The 21,591-nt window shown below is 39.0% G+C and overlaps 1 protein-coding gene across 1 annotated transcript; it reads left to right on the top strand.

The window, feature by feature from the left end:
• Nucleotides 1–3,645: 3,645 nt before the first annotated feature.
• LOC149815595 (disease resistance protein RUN1-like) lies at nt 3,646–7,636 on the top strand. The gene is made up of 2 exons (XM_089990680.1): nt 3,646–4,299; nt 6,728–7,636. Exons 1-2 carry the CDS (start codon nt 3,698–3,700, stop codon nt 7,539–7,541), a joined length of 1,416 nt encoding a protein of 471 aa, XP_089846806.1. The 5' UTR covers nt 3,646–3,697; the 3' UTR covers nt 7,542–7,636.
• The last annotated feature ends 13,955 nt before the right edge of the window (nt 7,637–21,591 follow it).

Raw genomic sequence — 21,591 nt, 5'->3', positions numbered from 1 at the left:
ATAGTAATGGGTTTGATATTCGAATCATTTTTTATGTTAACTATAGCCTCTCTAGAACCGACCATATTATCTGATGCCCCTGAATCAATAACCCAATTATTATTTTTCAGCAAATTGAGAGAAGAAACCAAAGTTACTTGTCTCATCGGTATTCTCGCGAGTTGTAGCCAATGTTGTTAAATTTTGTCTAGTAAAATTCTGCAATAGTTGACTAAGCTTTTCCATCGTTACTGGAGTCTCACCTTGCTCTTCATGAAGGGCTTGAGCATCTTTGTGTTTACCCTCATTGGGTTTTTTTATTTAATTTTCAACACCTTTCACGAGTATGGTTTTCCTTCTTACAATATGTGTAATATAATTTTTTCTTTTCCTTTAACTTACTGTCAGACATGGAACTATAGTTCTTTTGCTTGATCAACATAGCTGCTTGAGACTCAAGTATTTCCTCAGGTTTACTTGAGGTGTTCATAACTTATCTCCTACATTCTTCACGCATAATAATGGAGCAAATGACATTAAGTTTAGGGAGATCAGGGGTCATAAGTACATGGCTTCAGAGTTGTTCATATTCGAGTCCCAGACCAGCCAACATTTGGAAGATCTTGTCGTGTTCTCTCCATTTCTGAAGAGTAGCAGCATCGGCGACCGAGGGAGTATATGACTCCCACTCGTCCCATAGAGCTCTAAGTTGGCCAAGGTATTCACTGAAGGTCTTGTCTCCTTTCTTCAAGCCATTAATTTCTTGAACGGGTTCATATCTTCGAGCAATATTGAACTACTGGCCATAGAGTTCATGAGCAGCTTTCCAAACGTCTTTGGTTGTCTCAAGAAAAAGAAACCCTCGAGCAATCTTCTTGTCCATCGAGTTCAAAAGCCACGACATGATCGTATGGTCATTTGACTCCCATTCTTCTAACTTTGGATCTCCTACAGGTGGTCTTGGCTTACTTCCGGTGACTTGGCCAAGTTTTGACTTTTCACTCAAGAAGAGTTTAGCCGATTTAGCCCATGTCAAAAAATTGAACCCAGTGAGAGGTTCGGTAGTGATTTTGAGTGCAGGATTCACATTATCATGCATGATAACCTGCTGCTCAATGGTTGAGCTATCTTCTTTTTGTGATGATTCGTCCGCCATGAAAAAAAAATGCCTTGAGTTTCTTCAGAACCTGGCTCTGATATCATGAAGAACAGAAAAACTATAGAAAAACACCACACAACAAAAATATACGTGGTTCGGCATATACAGCCATCCATGAGTAAGAGAGACTCATTTTATTAAGAGGTACTCATACGCTTGCATCAAGACACCCACAGCATAAAAATATACAAGAGATGAAAAACAGGTTTCCTTCTAAAAAGTGATAAAGGAGGCAACCCAACAACCGAATCTAGGCCAGACTTATCATGGTAACAGAATGCCACTTAATAAGGAAAGATTCAGAAATTACCTACCGTGATGGTAGGTCTACTTAACAAGGAAATTGCATATGCATATCCAAAGATAGATATGCTTAACAGCTTCAATTGTTCAGTTACCATGCTTTTGGGAAAGATGCACCACCTGAAGAATACTTCAAATTTTCAAAGTAGGCTGTTTCCCTTTGCATGGGACTTCCTAAAGCGCTGGAAGTATTGGGATCTTTTCTGTTGGATAAAACAAGTGAGGAGAAACGGGAAGATATGCTGGAAAAGCTGAAAAGACAATACCCGGCCAGATGGCATTCCCCTGGATTTGATATAGATACGCAGTTAATAAATGTTATACCCCTATAATTATTTGCACTGTATTGCTTTGGAGATGGTAAATCAAAGTCTGCTCTGATCATTATATGTAAACTTTCGCCCATAAGTGTGACCTTTAAAAATTTTCATTATTAAAACAGCAAATAGATAGAACATATTAAGCTTAAACTTGCATAACACTGCCTCGTCCGTTCATCTCAGTTTTAGCACGTTCTGTAGTTCTAAATTATCATTCTATCTACTCTTGCTATCCTAATATCTTCCCCACTGCCTCTTGTGTAAGGGGCCTTTGATGGCCATGAGTTTCAGGGGCGTAGCTAGGATTCATGTGAGGGGGGGGGGGATATAAAAAATGGCTGCAATTATTAATAAAAATCTATTCCATATGGACATAAAACTATTTGCTGCAGTCAGGGCTGGGCTAGGACTGGGCTTTTAAATTTATTTATTTTCTTTTAACTGGGCCGGGAGGCAGGACTGGGATACAGCCCAGTTCTGCCAAACACCCCAAATCCGCCCCCCCCCCCCCCATGATGAGTTCTGCTCTTTTCTTGCTTTGATCTTGTAATAATTTGACATGAAAAGATAAGCCATTGGATTGGTTACCCTGAGGGTGAACTTTTATAAAAAATTTACTCGGTAAAAATCATGACCCAAACACGGACTGTATAATGCTCAGGTCAGCATTTTCATGTTCATAACTGAAAATTAGGGTTGGTGCCCAACGCGTTGATTGCCCTACATAGATCGAAATCGGGTCAACGCATCTTATTTTAGTGCAACTTTATCCTAAGTTTCCAAAGTATCTAAGTTATACCGCTTCATTTTTATCTAGCTCTTTCTAATTCTTGCCCCTCCTTTTCTAGGATTAGGATTTCAATTCATAGGGCAAAATCCCATGGATGGGTAGCATTAAATATGGGCCATAATTCAATAAATAAAATAATATTCAACGAACTAACTCATTCAATATGGTTCTTCTCCAAAAAAAAAAAAAAAATCATTATATGGTAGTTGAAATGTCGCTATTAAGAGTCAAGTCAAGGATAGCAGATTTTAGGGCAGTTGGTGAACACGGGTGGGATTCAAGGTGTATATATACAGTAAGTTTGAGGCCTGGCTGTTTACAGGCCGTACCCCCACAGGTCCACATTTGTCCATATCTTAAGTGATTGGGTCGATATCCCGTGACAAGGATCATGCTTATTGCTGGTAATTAACAAGCGAACAAACAGAGCATGGGCTGTTCGGGCTGGGATTGTTTAAAGCTGGATCTTCTACAAGCCCGAGCCAGATGAGCCGAGCCAAAGCTGGCTCATTTAAATAAATAAATAAAAAGCTTTTATACCTGAAGGGTGTACAGTGACAATGAAGCCCTGGACCTCTTGCTTACAAGCACTCATCCAACCAGTTAAGGTCTCATTTTTCGTACATATGATATTCAAAAACTATATAAGCTTAATTATCTAATTGAACAAGCTTAGCTTGTTCATACTCGGCTTGGTTAACAATACACCAAATGCTTGTGGTTAGTTTCATTGAACTCATTTTATAATTCTGAACAGATTAATATGAGCCAAACCAAGTCGAGCCATGAACAACTCGGCTTGTTTATCAGACTTTAATCATGCATTGCTTAATCAGCCCATAGAACCAGGTTTAAACACAAAATCCGATCCAGATCCAATCACAGTGAGTCTGAGTGCGATGATCTATCTAAAGAAGAAAAACAACTTGCCTAGATATGTCATAACTTCTTGAGGGCCAACAAAAAAGTCCATTTATGCCAAGATAAGGTCAAGTGGCAGTTGGATATTTACATCCAAAACCAGTCATTTCATTTCAGCAGTCATCACATCACAGGTTTTGCCTGCCACGCAAATAAAAAATTACAACTTGCTCGTGCAGCTCCTCTGCCACGCAAAGTTGAACGCGGTTTTGCCTCGGAGATTAGATGGTCAACCTCCACTGTCTGTGCCCGTTTCTATATAAGATCTGGCCTGGACGCAGACGCCGGCAAAGCCCATCTTCTTCGGCTGCATCCGGTGTAACAAAAAATCCCTCAAATATGGCTGAAAACAGGCTGTTTGAGAGAACGTCTAGCATGGTGTCAGAGCCACGGTTCGAGTTTGATGTCTTTCTCAGTTTCAGAGGAGAAGATACGCGCCATAACTTCACCAAACACATCTACGACGAACTCGTCCGAATGGGCATCCGGACGTTCTTCGACAATGAGGAATTGGAGAGGGGTGACAAGATCGGCGATCGCTTGTTCAAGGCGATCAAGGGATCGGAGATCTTCGTGCCCATTTTCTCGAAGCGTTACGCCGACTCGCGATGGTGTCTTATGGAGCTCACCGATATCGTCAACTGCAAACGGTTGGTCATCCCCGTTTTCGTCTACGTCGATCCTTCGGATGTGCAGACGCAGCAGGGAGACTACGGCAAGGAGTTGCCTACCTTCGAGAAAAGGTTTGGAGTAGAGAAGGTCAACGAATGGAAAAAGGCTCTCAAAGTGGCAGGGGAGGCTCCTGGATTCAAGCTCGATAGTAAGGGGTATGAGTTTTTTCCTTTTCTTCTCCATGTTACTGAATTGATCTCATAGCTGAGCTAATCGGTTGAGTAATTGGTACTCTGCATCAATAAGCATCTGTTCTTTGTCAGGCTGAGCAAGAGCAGACAGCTCCTGATTAAGAAATCAAGGTGTTCGCATGCACCCATTTATCCAGATAAACTAAGATATCGCTTGGGCAACTAACGGGTACTCATTTTCATTGTGCCTCTGCTCTTTCTCAGGTGGGGAAAGAACAGATTCCCTGAAAAACCTGTGGTGTTTGGGTACACCAACTTATCCAGATAAATGGCATAAACCAGGAAATTACAATGCGATTTCAAAATTCAGTGTCCTAACTTATCCGGTTTATCAGGGTGAGTGGGTACAACCGGATACTACATAATGAATTTGTGCAGCTTTTCTATGGTTCTAAGAGGCTTCGTAGCTTTTCTAAGATTCTAAGATACTTTTCCAAGTATTCTGTGTTTTGGGCTTATCCTTGGTTCAAAACTGCTGAAAAATGTGTTGGCCTTGGTCCAAAAAGGGTTCTAGCTTGGGCCAAGGTGTGGGTAGGGATGGCACTGGGGTGGGGCGGGGCGGGGGACAAGGTCTCCACCCCCACCTCAAGATTTTATCCTCCACCCCCGCCTCCATCCCCGGCGGGGAATGGATTTTATCCTCCATCCCCGTTTCATGTCCTCCATCCCCGGTTCAAACGGGGATGAGGCGGGGCGGGGAGGGGATATTGCAGGGAAAAGTGGTCGGGGCGGGGTTGGGGCAGGGATGAGGCAGGGATCGGGGCGGGGCGGGGAAAAGTGCACGTCCATCCCCGCCTCCACCCCCGGACGGGGATGGATTTTAACCTTCGTCCCCGCCTCCATCCCCGTTTCATACCCTTCATCCCCAGTCCAAACGGGGCGAGGCGGGGCAGAGCCCCACTTTCCCACGGTCCACTGCCATCCCTAGGTGTGGGCTTCATTCATACCCTACCGAGCCTAGGCGGTCAATGAATCAATGGTCGATTAGGGTCTGCTCAAATCCAAACCCGGATAAAGATTTGCCCACCAACTTGTGTTAAAGACCAGAGCCCATTTCCACAACTCAATGTGGCATACTGGCTCTTAATTTTTTTTGCTCCTGTTTGGTGATTAGGGGTGGGTGGTCCCTATATCAATGCACAAGCATCAGAATGAGGTCAGCACTCAAAGGGTGGAAAGCGTTTAGTCGGTGGCCTGTCTGGTTGCATTATTGTGTGCGGAAAGATTCCTTCCAAAGCTGGCCAAAATTGACTTGACTCCACTCCAGAGTCAATATAGTTTTGAGATTATCAAGTCACCTCCTATATACGTGTCAGAAAACCATGGTCTTCAATCTAAAAATTGCAAGGCACTGTTAGTTGTACCAAGGCTTGAAGGATTGGCCTGTATCTAGTAAATGTGGTCGCAGTAAATCCGATCCTACATAATGCATATATATATATCATACCTCTCAGTAATTGGTCATGCTTTTCTTTGCATGGCTTGGTCATGGGAAGCCACCAATCTTATGGTGCTTTGCCAGCTTGCTCAATGTCACTCTGTTGAAGTTTTCTACGGTTTAGACATGCCACATTTTTCATGATCATCATTGTTATAGATGTTATATGTATTCGGCTACTCAACCCGTTTACGGTTTACCAGCCAACCTCCTTCCAAAGAGTGCATCTTGTATTATGGTTATAAGTGGATTGTATCTTATGGCAAACGGCTTTCTTAATTATTTTTTGAAGCAAACGGTATTCGTGGTGGATAGCCATTCGAGGCCCCATAACAAAGGTTGCATTTTTTCCCCGTCCACCTAAATCGTGAATGACATGACCAGATAATGTCAAACCTAAGGGTGGGCATTGGCTTGGTTACCCATGTGTAGCCTGAGCCCAATACATGTTGAGCTCGGCTCAGCCTGACTAATAAACAAGCCGATCCACGGTAGGGCTAATTAAAACAAGATCTCAATGGAGCCCGGCCCAGCCTTGGCCCATTACTAGTCTGGCTTAAAAGGTCCACCCAACACACCTAGGCCTCAGCTTGATAATAATCGCGCCCAGCCCGAAGCCAACAATGGACTGCTGGGAGCTTCTGCAGTCCTAGGTCTGGTTCGGGCCTGTTGGATCTCGGGCTAGGCTGGCCCAATGCTCAGCCCTAGTCAAACCCCATCCGAGACAGGATGCGCTCAAAACCATCGAGCCAATGCCATCCATGGTAAGGCTGAACTTTCTCAAGTTACATTTGGCTACTGTTTGAGATACTAGAATCAGTCAACCACACTTACTCTTGGTGCAAAATGCAAGTGTTGATGAGCCTCCTTGAATAGCCTAAGGCCACCAATGTTTCATACAAACGAAAACAACTATGCTGTTGCATATTTATTCCTTATTGTGGATTATTTCAGTGAGGAGGGTGAATTGATAGACAGAGTTATCAAAAGGATCATGCTAGAGTTGAAGAATCCTCCCTTACATCTACCAAAACACCTAATCGGAATGGATCCCAAGGTAAAAGACATGATGAGGTTGTTGGATGTGGAAGCTAAAGATGTCAAAATGGTGGCAATCCATGGAAAGCAGGGGATCGGAAAGACAACACTTGCTAAGGTCATCTACAACCGAATCTTTCTCAAGTTTGATGCATGTTGCTTCATTCCAGATGTTAAAGATGCTTCAGAACAAGTTGGAGAACAAGGTGAAGAACAAGGTGGCCTTGTGTCTCTGCAAAACCAACTCGTCCGTGAACTTCTGAAGAAAAAAGATTCATCGATAAATGATGTTGATAAGGGAATCAATGTCATCAAAGAAACGGTCAGTGGTGGGAGAGTTCTTATCATTCTCGATGACGTCGGTGACGAAAGCCAACTTAATGCACTGGTTCGCGAGAAAGACTGGTTCCGTCCTGGCAGCAGGATCATTGTCACTACAGATAATGAAGCTCTGCTCAATGCCCAGAAGCACCAGAAGTACTCGCCAAAAAAATTGAATGATGAACAAGCGCTTCAATTGTTCAGTTACCATGCTTTTGGGAAAGATGCACCACCTGAAGAATACTTCGAATTCTCAAAGCAGGCTGTTTCCCTTTGCAAGGGACTTCCTAAAGCTCTGGAAGTATTGGGATCTTTTCTGTTCGATAAAACAAATGAGGAGGAATGGGAAGAAATGCTGGAAAAGCTGAAAAGACAATATCCGGATGGCATTCCCCTGGATTTGATATAGATATGCAGTTAATAAATGTTATACCCCTATAATTATTTGCACTGCATTGCTTTGGAGATGGTAAATCAAAGTCTGCTCTGATCATTATATGTAAACACGGTGTTTTTCATTTCGGAAACTGTTATTTTGATAATAAAATGTTCAAAATATTTGTGCTCTTATTTTTCATGAAGATGAGTATATTTCAATTTCAAAGGATATTACTGGAAACCAAAAAAACCAACAAATATTTGTGCTCTTCTTTTTTATAGTTTCCAAGAAAACTCCAGAGCATATTAGGAATTTCAGAATAGTGAGGCCCATATTTTGGATTAGGAGCAAAAGGTTGGCCCCAAAATGGAAATTTTCCTTCTTAATACTTTGAGTTTCAATGTTGTCAGGATCAGTTTTGGGGGCATGAATCGATCTTCAAAATGATGCAAAGAATCTGCCAATTCAGACAGACTCTAATTGATTCGAGCTGAATCAGTGGATTCTCTTTTGTTTAAACTTAAAAAAATTAAAAAAAAAAATCAACAAAGTATAAAACATTAAAATAGCGTAGAATCGGTTGATTCAACCCCGATTCAGGCTGATTCAGGCCAATTCACAATGATTGTTAAGACTTTGCTTTGAAAACCTGAGTGGAAGTGGTGATTGTGTGTGTTGTGCATTTAAGGGCTCGTTTAGGATTTAAAGAAATAAACGAACAAAATGAAGAGGGCGTTTTGTCTCTCTTCTGTAACAATTGTACCAAGTTAAATGTTTGTTTTGATTGTATAAAAGATTGTGTTCCGTGTGTCCAAGGTTTACTTTACATTGTATGTGAACACCATTAACACACACACAGATTATGGGTCGGATAACTTTGTTTTGAATCGTACGACTTGATCCGCCTGACCAAGTGTTTTAATATGTTTATTATGGATTTTAGCCTCGGATATGGATCTCAGATTGAGTCTAAATACTAATAAATGTTTACAATTTGAGTCATTCGAGATAAAATAAGAATTGATATTTTTTATATATAAACAATTTAATCAATGTCATATCACATTTAATTATGAAAGTTTATCATCAAAATATCAAACCCTAAAAGCAAATTAACTATAAAAAATTAAGTTATCAAATCAAATATTTTTTAATATTTACATCTAATTTGAGATCCATATCCGAGGATAAAACCCATAATAAACATGTTAAAACACTCAACATATGTGGGGTGGATTGAGTAGTCTAAATCAAAACAAAGTTATCTGACACTATCTATATGTTTTTAAGCACAATGTAAAAATCGAATGCCAGACACAAGGAACCTAGTCGAAACGGACGCTGACATGCTATGTCTGTTATGTTATGCTGTTCCATCCAATCTTAGATGTGCCATCAAACGCATCCTCATGGAACGTGCTGAGAGGCCTTGGCCGTGCTTGGGCAAGGTGTGAAATTAGAGAGGTTCTTAGGCTTAAGACGGTGGAAAATGTATTTTTGCTCGGTTGTAAACTTTCCTCGACTGTGGATGTTCGTCATCTTGCTGAGTTTCAAAATTACAAATTTATCAGTAATTTTGATTATGTCCCAATGACCGGAAGCATTTGTTTGTGGCCTTATAATTCCATCGATGTTGAGTTGGTGGGTGAGTCCAGTGAATTTATGGTGAAAGGTCCAAAGGACAACGTTCTCATTATCACTCTACACTACCAGTTGATCGGCCAAAGTCTCCTTTCCGATTTTTCAAAATGTGGAATGCTAAAGTGGAAATTGAAGAAAACGTATCTATGGGGTCACTATGTTCATTCTCACTTCTAAGCTTAAGGAGAGAGAGAGAGATGATCGAACAATAATGATAAAAATGGACAAAATTAGAAAAAAATAATGTAAAAGATTTGGAAACCCAAAAGAAAAACAAATAAAGAAAGAAGTAAAAGGTCTGAACCGATATTGTACGTGTATGCTTGTGAAAGTTTCTCCTGATCAAAGAGAAATAGAAGAAGTCCTTCTGATTTTTTTCTTTCAATAAGCGAAAAGCCTTCTGATTCAATGGTAGAGAAAATAGAAACCTATTGTTGCGACCATAAATCAACAACGAATACGCATAGACTATCGTAGATAAGAACATAACCATTTGATACCTCAAAAATAATGAAAAAAATTGATAAGAAAAAGCCTCATGCAAAAACAGGGTTTCTTTGAGAGAAAGATATATATATATATATATATATATATATATATATATATATATATATATATATATATATATATAGAGAGAGAGAGAGAGAGAGAGAGAGAGAGAGAGATGATCACCTGTTTGATTGTGGACAATGAACCTAATGAAAAGATTTGAGCACACGATAATAGGATCGAAGTCAAGGAAAGAGACACCCACACGTACGGGTTCTCTTAATTTACATTTATAAAGAAGATTACATACTAAACAACTTTCCTAGATTATAGGATTTCAGTTTTACAAAGATAGGAACAACATTTGAAAAGCCCGTGTGTTTCTCTACGAGATGGACGTGGACGTTTCTGTGTGAGTTGGAGATAATTACGCAGGACGTTATTCCTTAAGTTACGCCAGCCTGATCTCTTTCCTTATCATGCCCCTTCAATCTGAGCGTGGTGTCTTCAACGCTCAGATTGGTTCTAAAGAGACTAAACATAGCAGAATTTAATGATTTCGTGAGTCCATCTGCTAGCTGCACATTTGATCGGATGAATTCCACAGTAAGTTTTCCCTTATTAACAAGATCCCGAACAAAGTGGAAAGCAATTTCAATATGCTTGGTTCGTGCATGAAAAACGGGATTAGACGCCAAGTAGATTGCTCCTAAGTTGTCACACCATAGTATGGGAGCAGAAGGAGTAGAAAATCCCAACTCATTAAGTAGAGATTGAACCCAAAGAAGTTCGGCAGCACCTCCAGCTAATGCCTTATATTCAGCTTATGTGCTTGACAGGGCTACAATTTTTTGCTTTCTAGAGTACCAAGTGACAACATTGTTGCCCATAAAGAGTATACACCATCCTGTTGATTTTCGATCATCAATACAGTTGGCCCAATCAGCATCGGCAAATGCTTGAAGCAATAATGGGGAATTAGAAGGTCTAATTATAATCCCATATTCAGTTGTACCCCGAAGATATCTGAGAATTCGTTTAACAACTTTTCAATGATCTATGGTAGGATTATGCATATATTGGCAGACTTTATTCACGGCAAATGCAATATCAGGGCATGTCATGCAAGCATATTGAAGGGCACCTACGATGCTGCGATAAAGCGAATCGTCTTGGAATTTTTCTCCATCCTTGTGTAGCTTGGTAGACGAACTCGTGGGGGTGATAGCTGGCTTTGCTTTGTCCATTTTGGCCTGCAATAGAATCTTGTTGAGATAATTGGTTTGGCGTAGAAGAATTGTACCAGCATGATACAGAACTTCCACACCCAAGAAATAAGATAGTTGCCCCATGTTTTTAATAGAGAAGTGATGTTTCAGGGCAAATATTATGCGTTGAATTTATGAACGTGTGGCCCCGGTGACAATGATGTCATCAACGTACACAAGAATATAAACTTGAGACTTAGTGGAGATGAATAGAGAAGCATCGGACTGAGAGATGTGAAACCCATGGTTAAGAAAAAATTCACTTAACTGCATGTACCAAGCTCGTGGGGCTTGTTTTAAGCCATAAAGAGCCGTGTTCAACTTGCACACATAAGATGGAAATTTTGGATCAACATATCCATCGGGCTGGAGCATATACACGTCCTCATGTAAAATGCCATTAAGGAAGGCATTATCAAAGTCAAGCTGCTGAATATCCCATTTATACTGTACTACCAAAGATAAGAGAATACGAATAGAGGTGGGTTTAACAACCGGACTGAAAGTTTCTGAAAAATCAATTCTAGCTTCTTGAAGAAAACCACGAGCCACCAACCGCGCCTTATGTCTGGAAATGGTTCCATCTGAATTATACTTAAGTTTGTAGACCCATTTTGAGGAGATAATATTGAAGTGAGACTGCGGAGGTACTAGCTTCTACGTATCGTTCTTTTGGAGCGCCTGAAATTCCTTGCCCATGGTTGCACACCAATTTGGATCCTGCATAGCTTCTTTGTAGGAAGAGGGTTCACGGGGAGAAAGAATGGTGGTAGGTCCATTGGCAACAAAAGTTTTGGGTTTAAGGGTCCTGGTCATGGACCGGGTGATCATGGGATGAGTGTGGGTAGATGGTGATGGATTGGGAAGTGAAACTCTAGGATCAAGGGAAGACGAGAGAGGTGGTTCGGTTGGTAAGGCGACACAGGTGAGTGGTGTTGAGGTGGAGGTAGGCATGTCGGCAAAGAATTCAAGAGGCAAGGATCCGGAATCATAAATTCCTATTGGTGGTGAAGAGGGAGAACGTTGATTCAGTGAAGGGTCATGGGAACTAGTATATGGCAAAGTGGGAAGCAAGATTCCCCATTGTGCTGATTCAATGGATTTGGAAAGACCTTGAGTCGGCAGGCCAAGACAATTTTCATTAAAAAGAACATGCCGACTAATTATGACTTTCGTTGAGTTTGAATCATAACAAAGGTAGCCTTTGTGTTAAATTCCATACCCAATAAAAAGACATGGTTTGGTTTTTGGTTCAAACTTGTTGGAATTGTAGGCAGTTAAGACCGGATAGCATGTGGATCCAAATACTCTAAAATGATCATAACTGGGTTTGTCACGAAACATCATTTCGTATGGAGTGACATTCAAGGCATGTTTCATGGGTAGCCGATTGATAATATAAGTAGCTGTCCGAAATGCATCAACCCAAAATTCATGTGGCATTTTTGCTGAGTCAAGCATTGAGAGCCACATTTCAACTATATGCCTATGTTTCCTTTTGACTAGATCGTTTTGTTTCGGAGTTCGTGGACAAGAAAAACGGTGACGGATTTCACTGTCAAGTAGAAATCTTTCAAGTCTATCACTAATAAATTCCCCTCCATTGTCAGTTTGAAAAATTTTAATTTTGCCATCAAGCACATTCTTAATAATAGACTTGAAATCAACAAAGCATTGATATACTTCAGATTTAAACTTAAGTGGAAAGAGCCAAACAAACTGAGAGAAGTCATCTACTAGCAAGAGGTAATAAGAGAAACCTTCTTGAGACAAGATTGGAGATGGTCCCCAAACATCTCCATGAATTATTTCTAGTGGTTTGACTGTCTTGTGTGTGGCTGCCTTGAAGGGTAATTTATGTGATTTGCCAATGAGACAACTTTCACAAAAGAAGTCGCCCTTATTCTTCAACGAAATAAATTTCTGCGAGGAAAGAAAATCCATAAGTTTCTGATTAGCGTGTCCAAGCCACTGATGCCATGTGACAAAATCCTTTTTTGTCTTGGCTCTATCCGCAAGACACACCTCCGGAGTGGATATTTGAAGTTCATACAACCCCTTTGGCGTCTTTAGGCCCTTGAGCATCTTCTTCCCAGTGCGACGATCCTTAACAAAAAATTCAATGGGAGTGAACTCAAAAACGCAATCATTGTCAACAATAAATTGACTTACGGACAGGAGGTTTTTGGTAATACGAGGAGCATATAAGACCCGATTTAGATTAAACATAAAGGGTCCAGAATTAAGAGCTATAGAACCAACTTGAGAAATAGGAACTGTACTGCCATTACCAACGATTATACCTTCTCCACCTTGATAATCTTGAGGATGTTGAAGCTGAGAACCATCATTGGTTACATGATTGGTTGCCCCTGTGTCAGGATACCAGACGTCTTTTTGAGCTTCAAAAAGTGTCATGGCAGAATATACTTGCGGAATATCCCAGCAAGTTTTGGCTATGTGGCCTTTTCGCCCACAATATTGGCATACAACTAGTTGCTGAAAACGACCACCTTGATTGTCAGATTGTTGAAACCGTCTATTGTGCTGGTTCTGATTTGAACCATCCTTTGAATCAGATTGAGGGGCATTATAATTATGCCTTCCATGGAGCGAAAAAAACCGTCCTCCTCGCCGTCCTCGGAAATTGTTTCTTCCTTGTCCTCGGTAGGCCACAAATGCAACCTGCGTATTTTCAGATGTTGTTGGAGCCTTGGATTTTAGCGTCTTTACCCTCTTCTCTTGATTCAAGAGAAGGTCATAGAGGTTAGAAAATGACAGATTATCGACAGACGAGCTTGTAGTGATAGTTGTGATGAAGCTTTCATATTCCTCTGTCAATCCATTCAAGGTGATTTGAACAAGATCAGAATCAGAGATTTTGTGGTTGGTCGCAGCCAACGTGTTGGCGAGAGACTTGATTCAGTCGAGATAGGTGACCATGTCCACTGTCTCCTTAATAAAATTGAGCTCTTTCTTCAGGAGCATGATTCACAAAGAAGACTGAGAGTCGTAGGACCGTTCTAGATCTTCCCATGCTTCTCGGGCCGATTCAACATGAAGGATTTGACCCAACACTTGTTCAGTAATTGTAGCTTGGATTCAGCTTAGCGCTAATTGATCAGTGCGTTCCCATTCTTCATAGGCCGAATTTGACTCCTGGCTATTATCTTCCTTCTCAACAAAGTGGGATGGTGGTGAACACGAACTATCAACGAATTTCAGCAAGCTTTGAGACTTCATTACAGATTTGATCTAGCTTTTCCAGAGAAAATAATTCGATTTGTCTAGTTTCACCGAAACTAGGCACGCCACAACATTCCACTGAGCTACTGTCATCTCCTTGAGACACACTGGATGAAGAATCAAATGCTTTAGAGCTTGAATAGCTCTGATACCATGAAAAGATTTGAGCACACGATAATAGGATGGAAGTCAAGAAAAGAGACACCCACACATACGGGTTCTCTTAATTTACATTTATAAAGAAGATTACATACTAAACAATTTTTCTAGATTACAGGATTTCAGTTTTACAAAGATAGGAACAACATTTGAAAAGCTCGTGCGTTTCTCTACGAGATGGATGCAGACGTTTCTATGTGAGTTGGAGATAATTACGCAGGACGTTATTCCTTAAGTTACGCCAGCTTGATCTCTTTCCTTAACACTTAAATTAGTTGATGATGGCCCCTTTTTATCATATGGTGCCACAAGTTACGATGACCCTAAATCACAGAGAGAGAGGATCGATTCCATAGGGGAAGCCACAAGCATAGAGATAACCAAGTGCAAAGAGGATGCCACGAGCAGAGAGGAAGCTACAAGTTATGAGATTCCAGATGAAAGGAAAATCGATTCAGGGATGACCAAAATCTATTTAAGTTATCGCTAAAATGAGGAGGACCACGGGAAGGATGCAATGGAAGTTCAAACTACCACTGTAGGAGGTCCCCAAAATGAGGAGCGAGAGGTAAAAAATGGGAAGCACGGGGCAAACAAACTTGATGTAAACTGAGAGAGCTCAATTTTTAAAACTACCCACACTATAAATTATCTAGAAAAAACAGAAACCATATCTAAAAATACAAGAAACTCAAAAAAAAATACAAGAAAAAAAGAAATTAAAATAACTTAAAATACTAAATTTAACCTCAAATCAACTCTCAACTCTATAAACTCTAAACTGTGTATTCTACCTAGGCCTTTCCTGTATTTATAGGAGAAGAATTCCAATTCTAATAAAGACCCTAAATTGATAACCTCTAAAAAATAAAACTTATCTTAATTAACATATAGATATAGATCAGTCGTAAGGATTCAATATCCATTACAAAATTATCTAAATAAAAATATTCAAACTAAACTAACATAGATCTTAATTGATCCAATAGACTCTGTGGATCATGATGTGTTGCTCCGCTTCTCCCTAGGTTGAAGAAGTCTTGCTCTCAAGTCTCGATCCCACTTCCGCTTCTTCCAGTTGCGCTCTAATCACATGAAATAATGAACTGCTGAAACTTTTAAAAAACATAGATCCACTAACACTAGTGTAGAAGAATGTTCTAGCACATGCAGAATAGAGATCAGATCATCAAATGGCTGGAGTAACTCATAACCAAGTGGGTCTTCATATAGAACATGAGTCTATCTTAAGGTGCACTTGAGTCCAATTAGAACCAACTAGATCCAAGTGGTTGATGGTAGGTCCAGGGTCAAATGGATAGGTTAAGTCAAGTTAAACTAGATCCACTAGGATTTAAGATGGGTAAGAGTTAAAATGAGGTTCGAAGACTTATATGGGTAAGAGAACTAGATTTCGATTAGGTACTTTAGAATAAGGCTCGAACACCACAACAAAGCAGTGGATTAGCGACGACCACATTCCGTCGCTATTTCGTTGCTAACCGGCTTAGCAACGGATTAGCGACGACTAGGCGACAGTATGATTACGTCGCGAATTTTTCGACGCTAACTGGCAACGGAATAAATTTGTCGCCAGGTCTGTCACTAATTGCGACGGACTAACGAGCGCTGTATTCCGTCGCCAATCTGCCGATACTAAACGGCGACCTCGGCTTGGCGACGGATTTACGTTCGTCGCTAAGCCATCGCTAGATTTATATGCATAGCGACGGATGTTTCCGTCGCTAATCCGTCGCAAACACAAAAAAAATAAAAAAAAATTATTTGAAAATTAAATACCGAGAACGGTACAATTTATATTTCCTATACAATTTATATTTTCTGTAAATAAAAAACAAACCACACAAAAAATTCCATATAAAAGGAATCTACAACAACTAATCGTTTCACCTTAAAATTAACAAGTTTAATTATCAACAATTACATTTAAGAAACAAAAAAAATATAACTTCTTCAACACAGTTCTCTAATCATCGCCAAGATTTTGTGTGTCTTCTTCTTCATTGCCTTTATCTGTCCCTTCAGCTCCGCTACGTTGATTATCGCTAGCAGCCTACACAAGAAAAGAACAGTCAGTATTGATAAACAAAATATAATGAAATAAATTACACACTATATGTGATTCTATCATGTGCTCATATGTGTTCTAAGGCAATAAAAAAACTTTATATGTGATTCTATCATGCTCATATGTGCTCTAAGGCAGGCAAAAAACTCTATATATGATTCTATCATGAATTATATGTATTTTAAGGCATTAAAAAAAATTTATATGCGATTATATCATGCTCAGATGAGTTCTAAGGCAGCTGGAAAAACTCTATATGTGATTCTACTATGCTCATATGTGTTTTAAGGCGGGCAAAAAGATATATATGTGATTCGATCATGCTCATATGTGTGTTAAGGCAGTCAAAAAATTGAATATGTGATTATAGCATGCTCATATGTGTTCTAAGGCAGACAAAAAAACTCTATATGTGATTCTATCATGCTCATATGTGTTCTAAGGCAGGCAAAGCAAAAAACTTTATATCTGAATATATCATGAATGATATATGTTCTAAGGCAGTAAAAAAACTCTGTATGTGATTATGGCATGCTCATATGTGTTCTCAGGCAGTCAAAAAACTGAATATGTGATTATAACATGCTCATATGTGTTCTCAGGCAGTCAAAAAATTGAATATGTGATTATAGCATGCTCATATGTGTTCTAAGGCAGTCAAAAAAACTTTATATGTGATTCTATCATGCTCATATGTGCTCTAAGGCAGGCAAAAAACTTTATATGTGATTATAGCATGCTCATATGTGCTCCAAGGCAGGCAAAAAACTCTATATGTGATTCTATCATGCTCATATGTGCTCTAAAGCAGGCAAAAAGTTATATATGTGATTCGATTATGCTCATATGTGTTCTAAGGCAGACAAAAAACTGAATATGTGATTATACCTGAGAGGGACCTGCAATCGAAGATCCCCTGTTCAACACAAGATTGTTGATCTCATCTCGAAGAAATGGGGCGACGGTGTCATGGAAGTAGTCATTCATTGTGTCCTTAATCATCTAGCGTACATCATCACCAGAAAGAATAGGTTGCTGCTTGGAGCTTATGTCGGCGAAAGAAGTCTGTGAGCCGTAACTGGAAGAAGCAATAACTGGTGAAGTGTTCAGATTACTCTCAAACTCGAACACGCGACCTTTTTTGGGTTCACCTGCTGCAGTCACCCATGCTGCATGATCAAATGATGGATGTTGGGTAGTGTCATCGCCATATCGCTCTACCATTTGTTGCTCATATGCCTCCTACAAAATAATGTTTAAAGTATGCATTAATAATTAATGATAACATTATGATAACTTGCATATTGCAATGATTATTAATAGAATAAATACATACTGTTGTCGTTCTCGCCTTCTCTGATACGAAGACTCTCGTGGTCTTCCGTTTATGTGTTTCAACAAACACATCCTTATATGGTACAATGCCTCCTTTTTCTGCTTCCTGCGAAGTTAAAGGACAAAAGATTTAGTTTACAAGTTTGCAACAATACTTATAAAATTAATATTATATATTGATGAGTTACCATTTTCTACAGGTGGCTCCCAAATGTCTTAGATCCACCTGTGTGTAGATGGGCTTCGGGCATTTTCGATCGATTTTGTGCAGCCTTCGCAGAGTGATTTCGAAATGCATCTCCCGCCCACTTATCGCACATTTCATCCCAATAATCTCTCCTGATAGTAATAGGGTCATGGCCCTTCCATTGTAGTGGATCATCTATTACGCCAGATGTTTTTTTTGTTGCAGTCTTCATATTGTGCAGCATGTCTGCAAATCGATTGGCAGCCACCTTCTGCCACACCTTCCTTGCATCATTTTCTTCCACCGTAGTTGCGAAGCGATTCGAAGCCTACAAATATTTTCAGAAAGTTAGTAGACATTACTTAAATAAATTAAATATGAAACACATTAACTATGAGGAACAACTGTATACCGTGAATGAGGACCACAATCTGTCTAACATCTTCTTTGGGTACTCTTTCCATTGAGCAATCGGTCTTGGTAGATGTTGAAGAAGTGAATTCCTAATCTCCCGTACTACTTCTTGTGGCTCAAACCTCGTGTTGCACATGAATTGTTACACAGTAAATATCAATATAAAATATTTATAAGATATGCAATAATTGAAAACAAAATACTTACGGTCGATTATCGATATACACTATTCGAATGAGTCTTCTTGTACCAGATTGAGAAGACCCTGCTTCCTGTGTTGGCTTATGACTTGTGTGATCAACTGGTGTAGGTGGGTCGTGTACAGGCGAAACATCATTTGTAAAAAAATATGTTAGACTTTCTCAGAATGCGCATTTGAACTAATCAAGCATCCAATTAGTTAAATGATATATCTATCCCAGGAGCCCGTGAAGATGAAGGCTGAGCCTGGCTACTACTGGATAAACGACCACTGTAACCTCCACGAACCATATTTTAACAAATAACATATGTCATACAATACATTCAAATAATTCACATCAAGTATTACAATACATTCAAGTCATTCGCATCAAGTATTACAATAATTCAAATCATTCACATCAAGTATTGCAATACATTCAAATGATTCGCAACAAGTATTACAATACATTCAAATCATTCATATCAGGTACTGCAATGCATTCAAGTCATTCACATGAAGCATTGCAATGCATTCAAATCATTCGCATCAAGTATTGCAATCATTCAAATAATTCAAATCATTCACATCAAGTATTGCAATAATTCAAATCATTTGTTGCATAAATTACAATACATTCAAATAATTCAAATCATTCACATCAAGTATTGCAATGCATTCGAATCATTCATATCAAATATTACAATACATTCAAATAATTCAAATCATTCACATCAAGTATTACAATGCATTCAAATAACTCGCATCAAGTATTACAATACATTCAAATAAATTTTTTAATCATTCACATCAAGTATTGCAATGCATTCAAATCATTCGTATCAAGTATTACAATACATTCAAATAATTCAAATCATTCACATCAAGTATTGCAATACAACTCATTCATTCGCATCAAGTATTACAATACATTCAAGTAATTCAAATCATTAACATTAAGTATTGCAATGCATTCGAATCATTCGTATCAAGTATTACAATATATTCAAATAAAATTTTTAATCATTCACACCAAGTATTGCAATACAACTCATTCATTCGCATCAAGTATTACAATACATTCAAATAATTCAAATCATTAACATCAAGTATTACAATGCATTCGAATCATTCGTATCAAGTATTACAATACATTCAAATAAAATTTTTAATCATTCACATCAAGTATTGCAATACAACTCATTCATTCGCATCAAGTATTACAATACATTCAAATAATTCAAATCATTCACATCAAGTACTGCAATGCATTTAAATAGAGGTTTGTAGTACAAGATTTTGCTCACTAGCTTAAGAATTCTTCCTCGTCACTAGTTTGACTTTCTTCTTCTTTTTCTTCTTCTTCATTGTTTGCCCATCCACTTGGTACATCATTTGGATCACATTCCTCTATGAATGTTTCATCGGCCAATGGAGATATCACATGCATATCATGCACAACATCGTGACCATAAGCGAAGTCATAGACATCATCTGATTGATAGTAATCGCTGTCTTCAACTAACTCATCTTCCTGTAACTGATCATACTCAGGGTATAGTTTGGACTTCACCTTGCAAACTGCCCACCATTCATTTTTATCTGACTTTTTTATACTCGGATATGAAGTATAATAAACTTGTTGAGCTTGTGAGGCTAATATGAATGGTTCATATGTTCCAAACCTGGATTTATGATTCACCTCCACAATGCCTGAAGCTTTGTCGAGTCTTGTTGCAGTTGGATCAAACCAATGACACTTGAATAAAGTTACCCTGTTATTTATGACTAAGTAAGTCCACTCCATTATTTCCTCTATAACACTATAGTAATCATGTTCATTTTCACCGTAGGTGCTACCCTTGACACACACGCCACTATTCATCATTGATTTGTTTATATTATAATCTTTTATATGGAATCGATAACCATTTACGATGTACCCGTTATAGCATTGCACAACTTTGGTCGGACCATTTTCTAAATCACATATTCCTTGATCTTTAACATCACCATGGCGGACCTACGCACATACATAAACAATGATTATGATCACGATCAATTAAGTAACTTAGTATTGTTTATAAGTACAAAATTTATGTTAGCTTCTTTACCAACTGTTTCAACCACTCCACAAACTTAGTTTCACGTTCATTTTGTACTTCTGCATCAGTGAGATGTGAAACTTCTCTTTGCAACTCCAGATCAAATCGTCTGCAAACCACAATACTTATATTACCGAGCCATGTATCCACATATAGAACATAAAAGGATTTATAATTGTGTTGCGTCTACATATACTTACTCGATGTATGGGTCGATCACTGAGCAATTAAAAAAAATATATATGTGTGTTGTGTCTTGCTCTCGATCTGTCAATAGCCTTGATCGGTAACTACCAAATGCATGCCCAAGTGGTTGAAATATCAATAGCTTGTCAGCTACAGTTACTTGTTCTCCATCATCGTTACGGGGCGGGCATGTATAACGTGTTGGAATATGAGGTTCGAAGTACATAGATGAGAAATTTGAAATCTCTTCTAAAGTGTACGCCTCACAAATAGAGTCTTCTACTCTAGCTTTATTATGAACCTATTTTTTAGGTCGAACATGCATCTGGCAAAAATATACATTTCAAATTTTAAATATCTGTCATTAAAGAGACAAATATAAAAAAACATATACCTTTCAAATGGGTACATCCATCGATATTGCACAGGGCCACCAACCCTTAGTTCATATGGCAGATGTATGATCAAATGTTCCATAACATCGAAAAATGATGGCGAAAATATCTTTTTTAACAGACAAACAATGGTGATGACAGAGTCCTCGAGATTCTTTACATCTGATACTACGACCTCCGATGCGCACAATGTTCTGAAAAATCTGCACAACTCAGACAATACCCCCCATATAGGTTTGTCTAACATATCATGGAATGCTGGGGGTATCAATCGTTGCATAAAGATATGACAATCATGGCTCTTCAACCCATATAACTGTCTATCGTCAATCTTCACAGCCCGAGCAATGTTAGAGACATATCCATCTGGAAATCTCAGTTGTCT

Source organism: Nuphar pumila, chromosome 15, assembly GCF_984573655.1.
Source record: "Nuphar pumila chromosome 15, dmNupPumi1.hap1.1, whole genome shotgun sequence".
Classification (NCBI taxonomy): domain Eukaryota; kingdom Viridiplantae; phylum Streptophyta; class Magnoliopsida; order Nymphaeales; family Nymphaeaceae; genus Nuphar; species Nuphar pumila.
The sequence above is the reverse complement of the archived record's forward strand: the minus strand, read 5'-3'. Positions and strand labels throughout refer to the sequence as shown.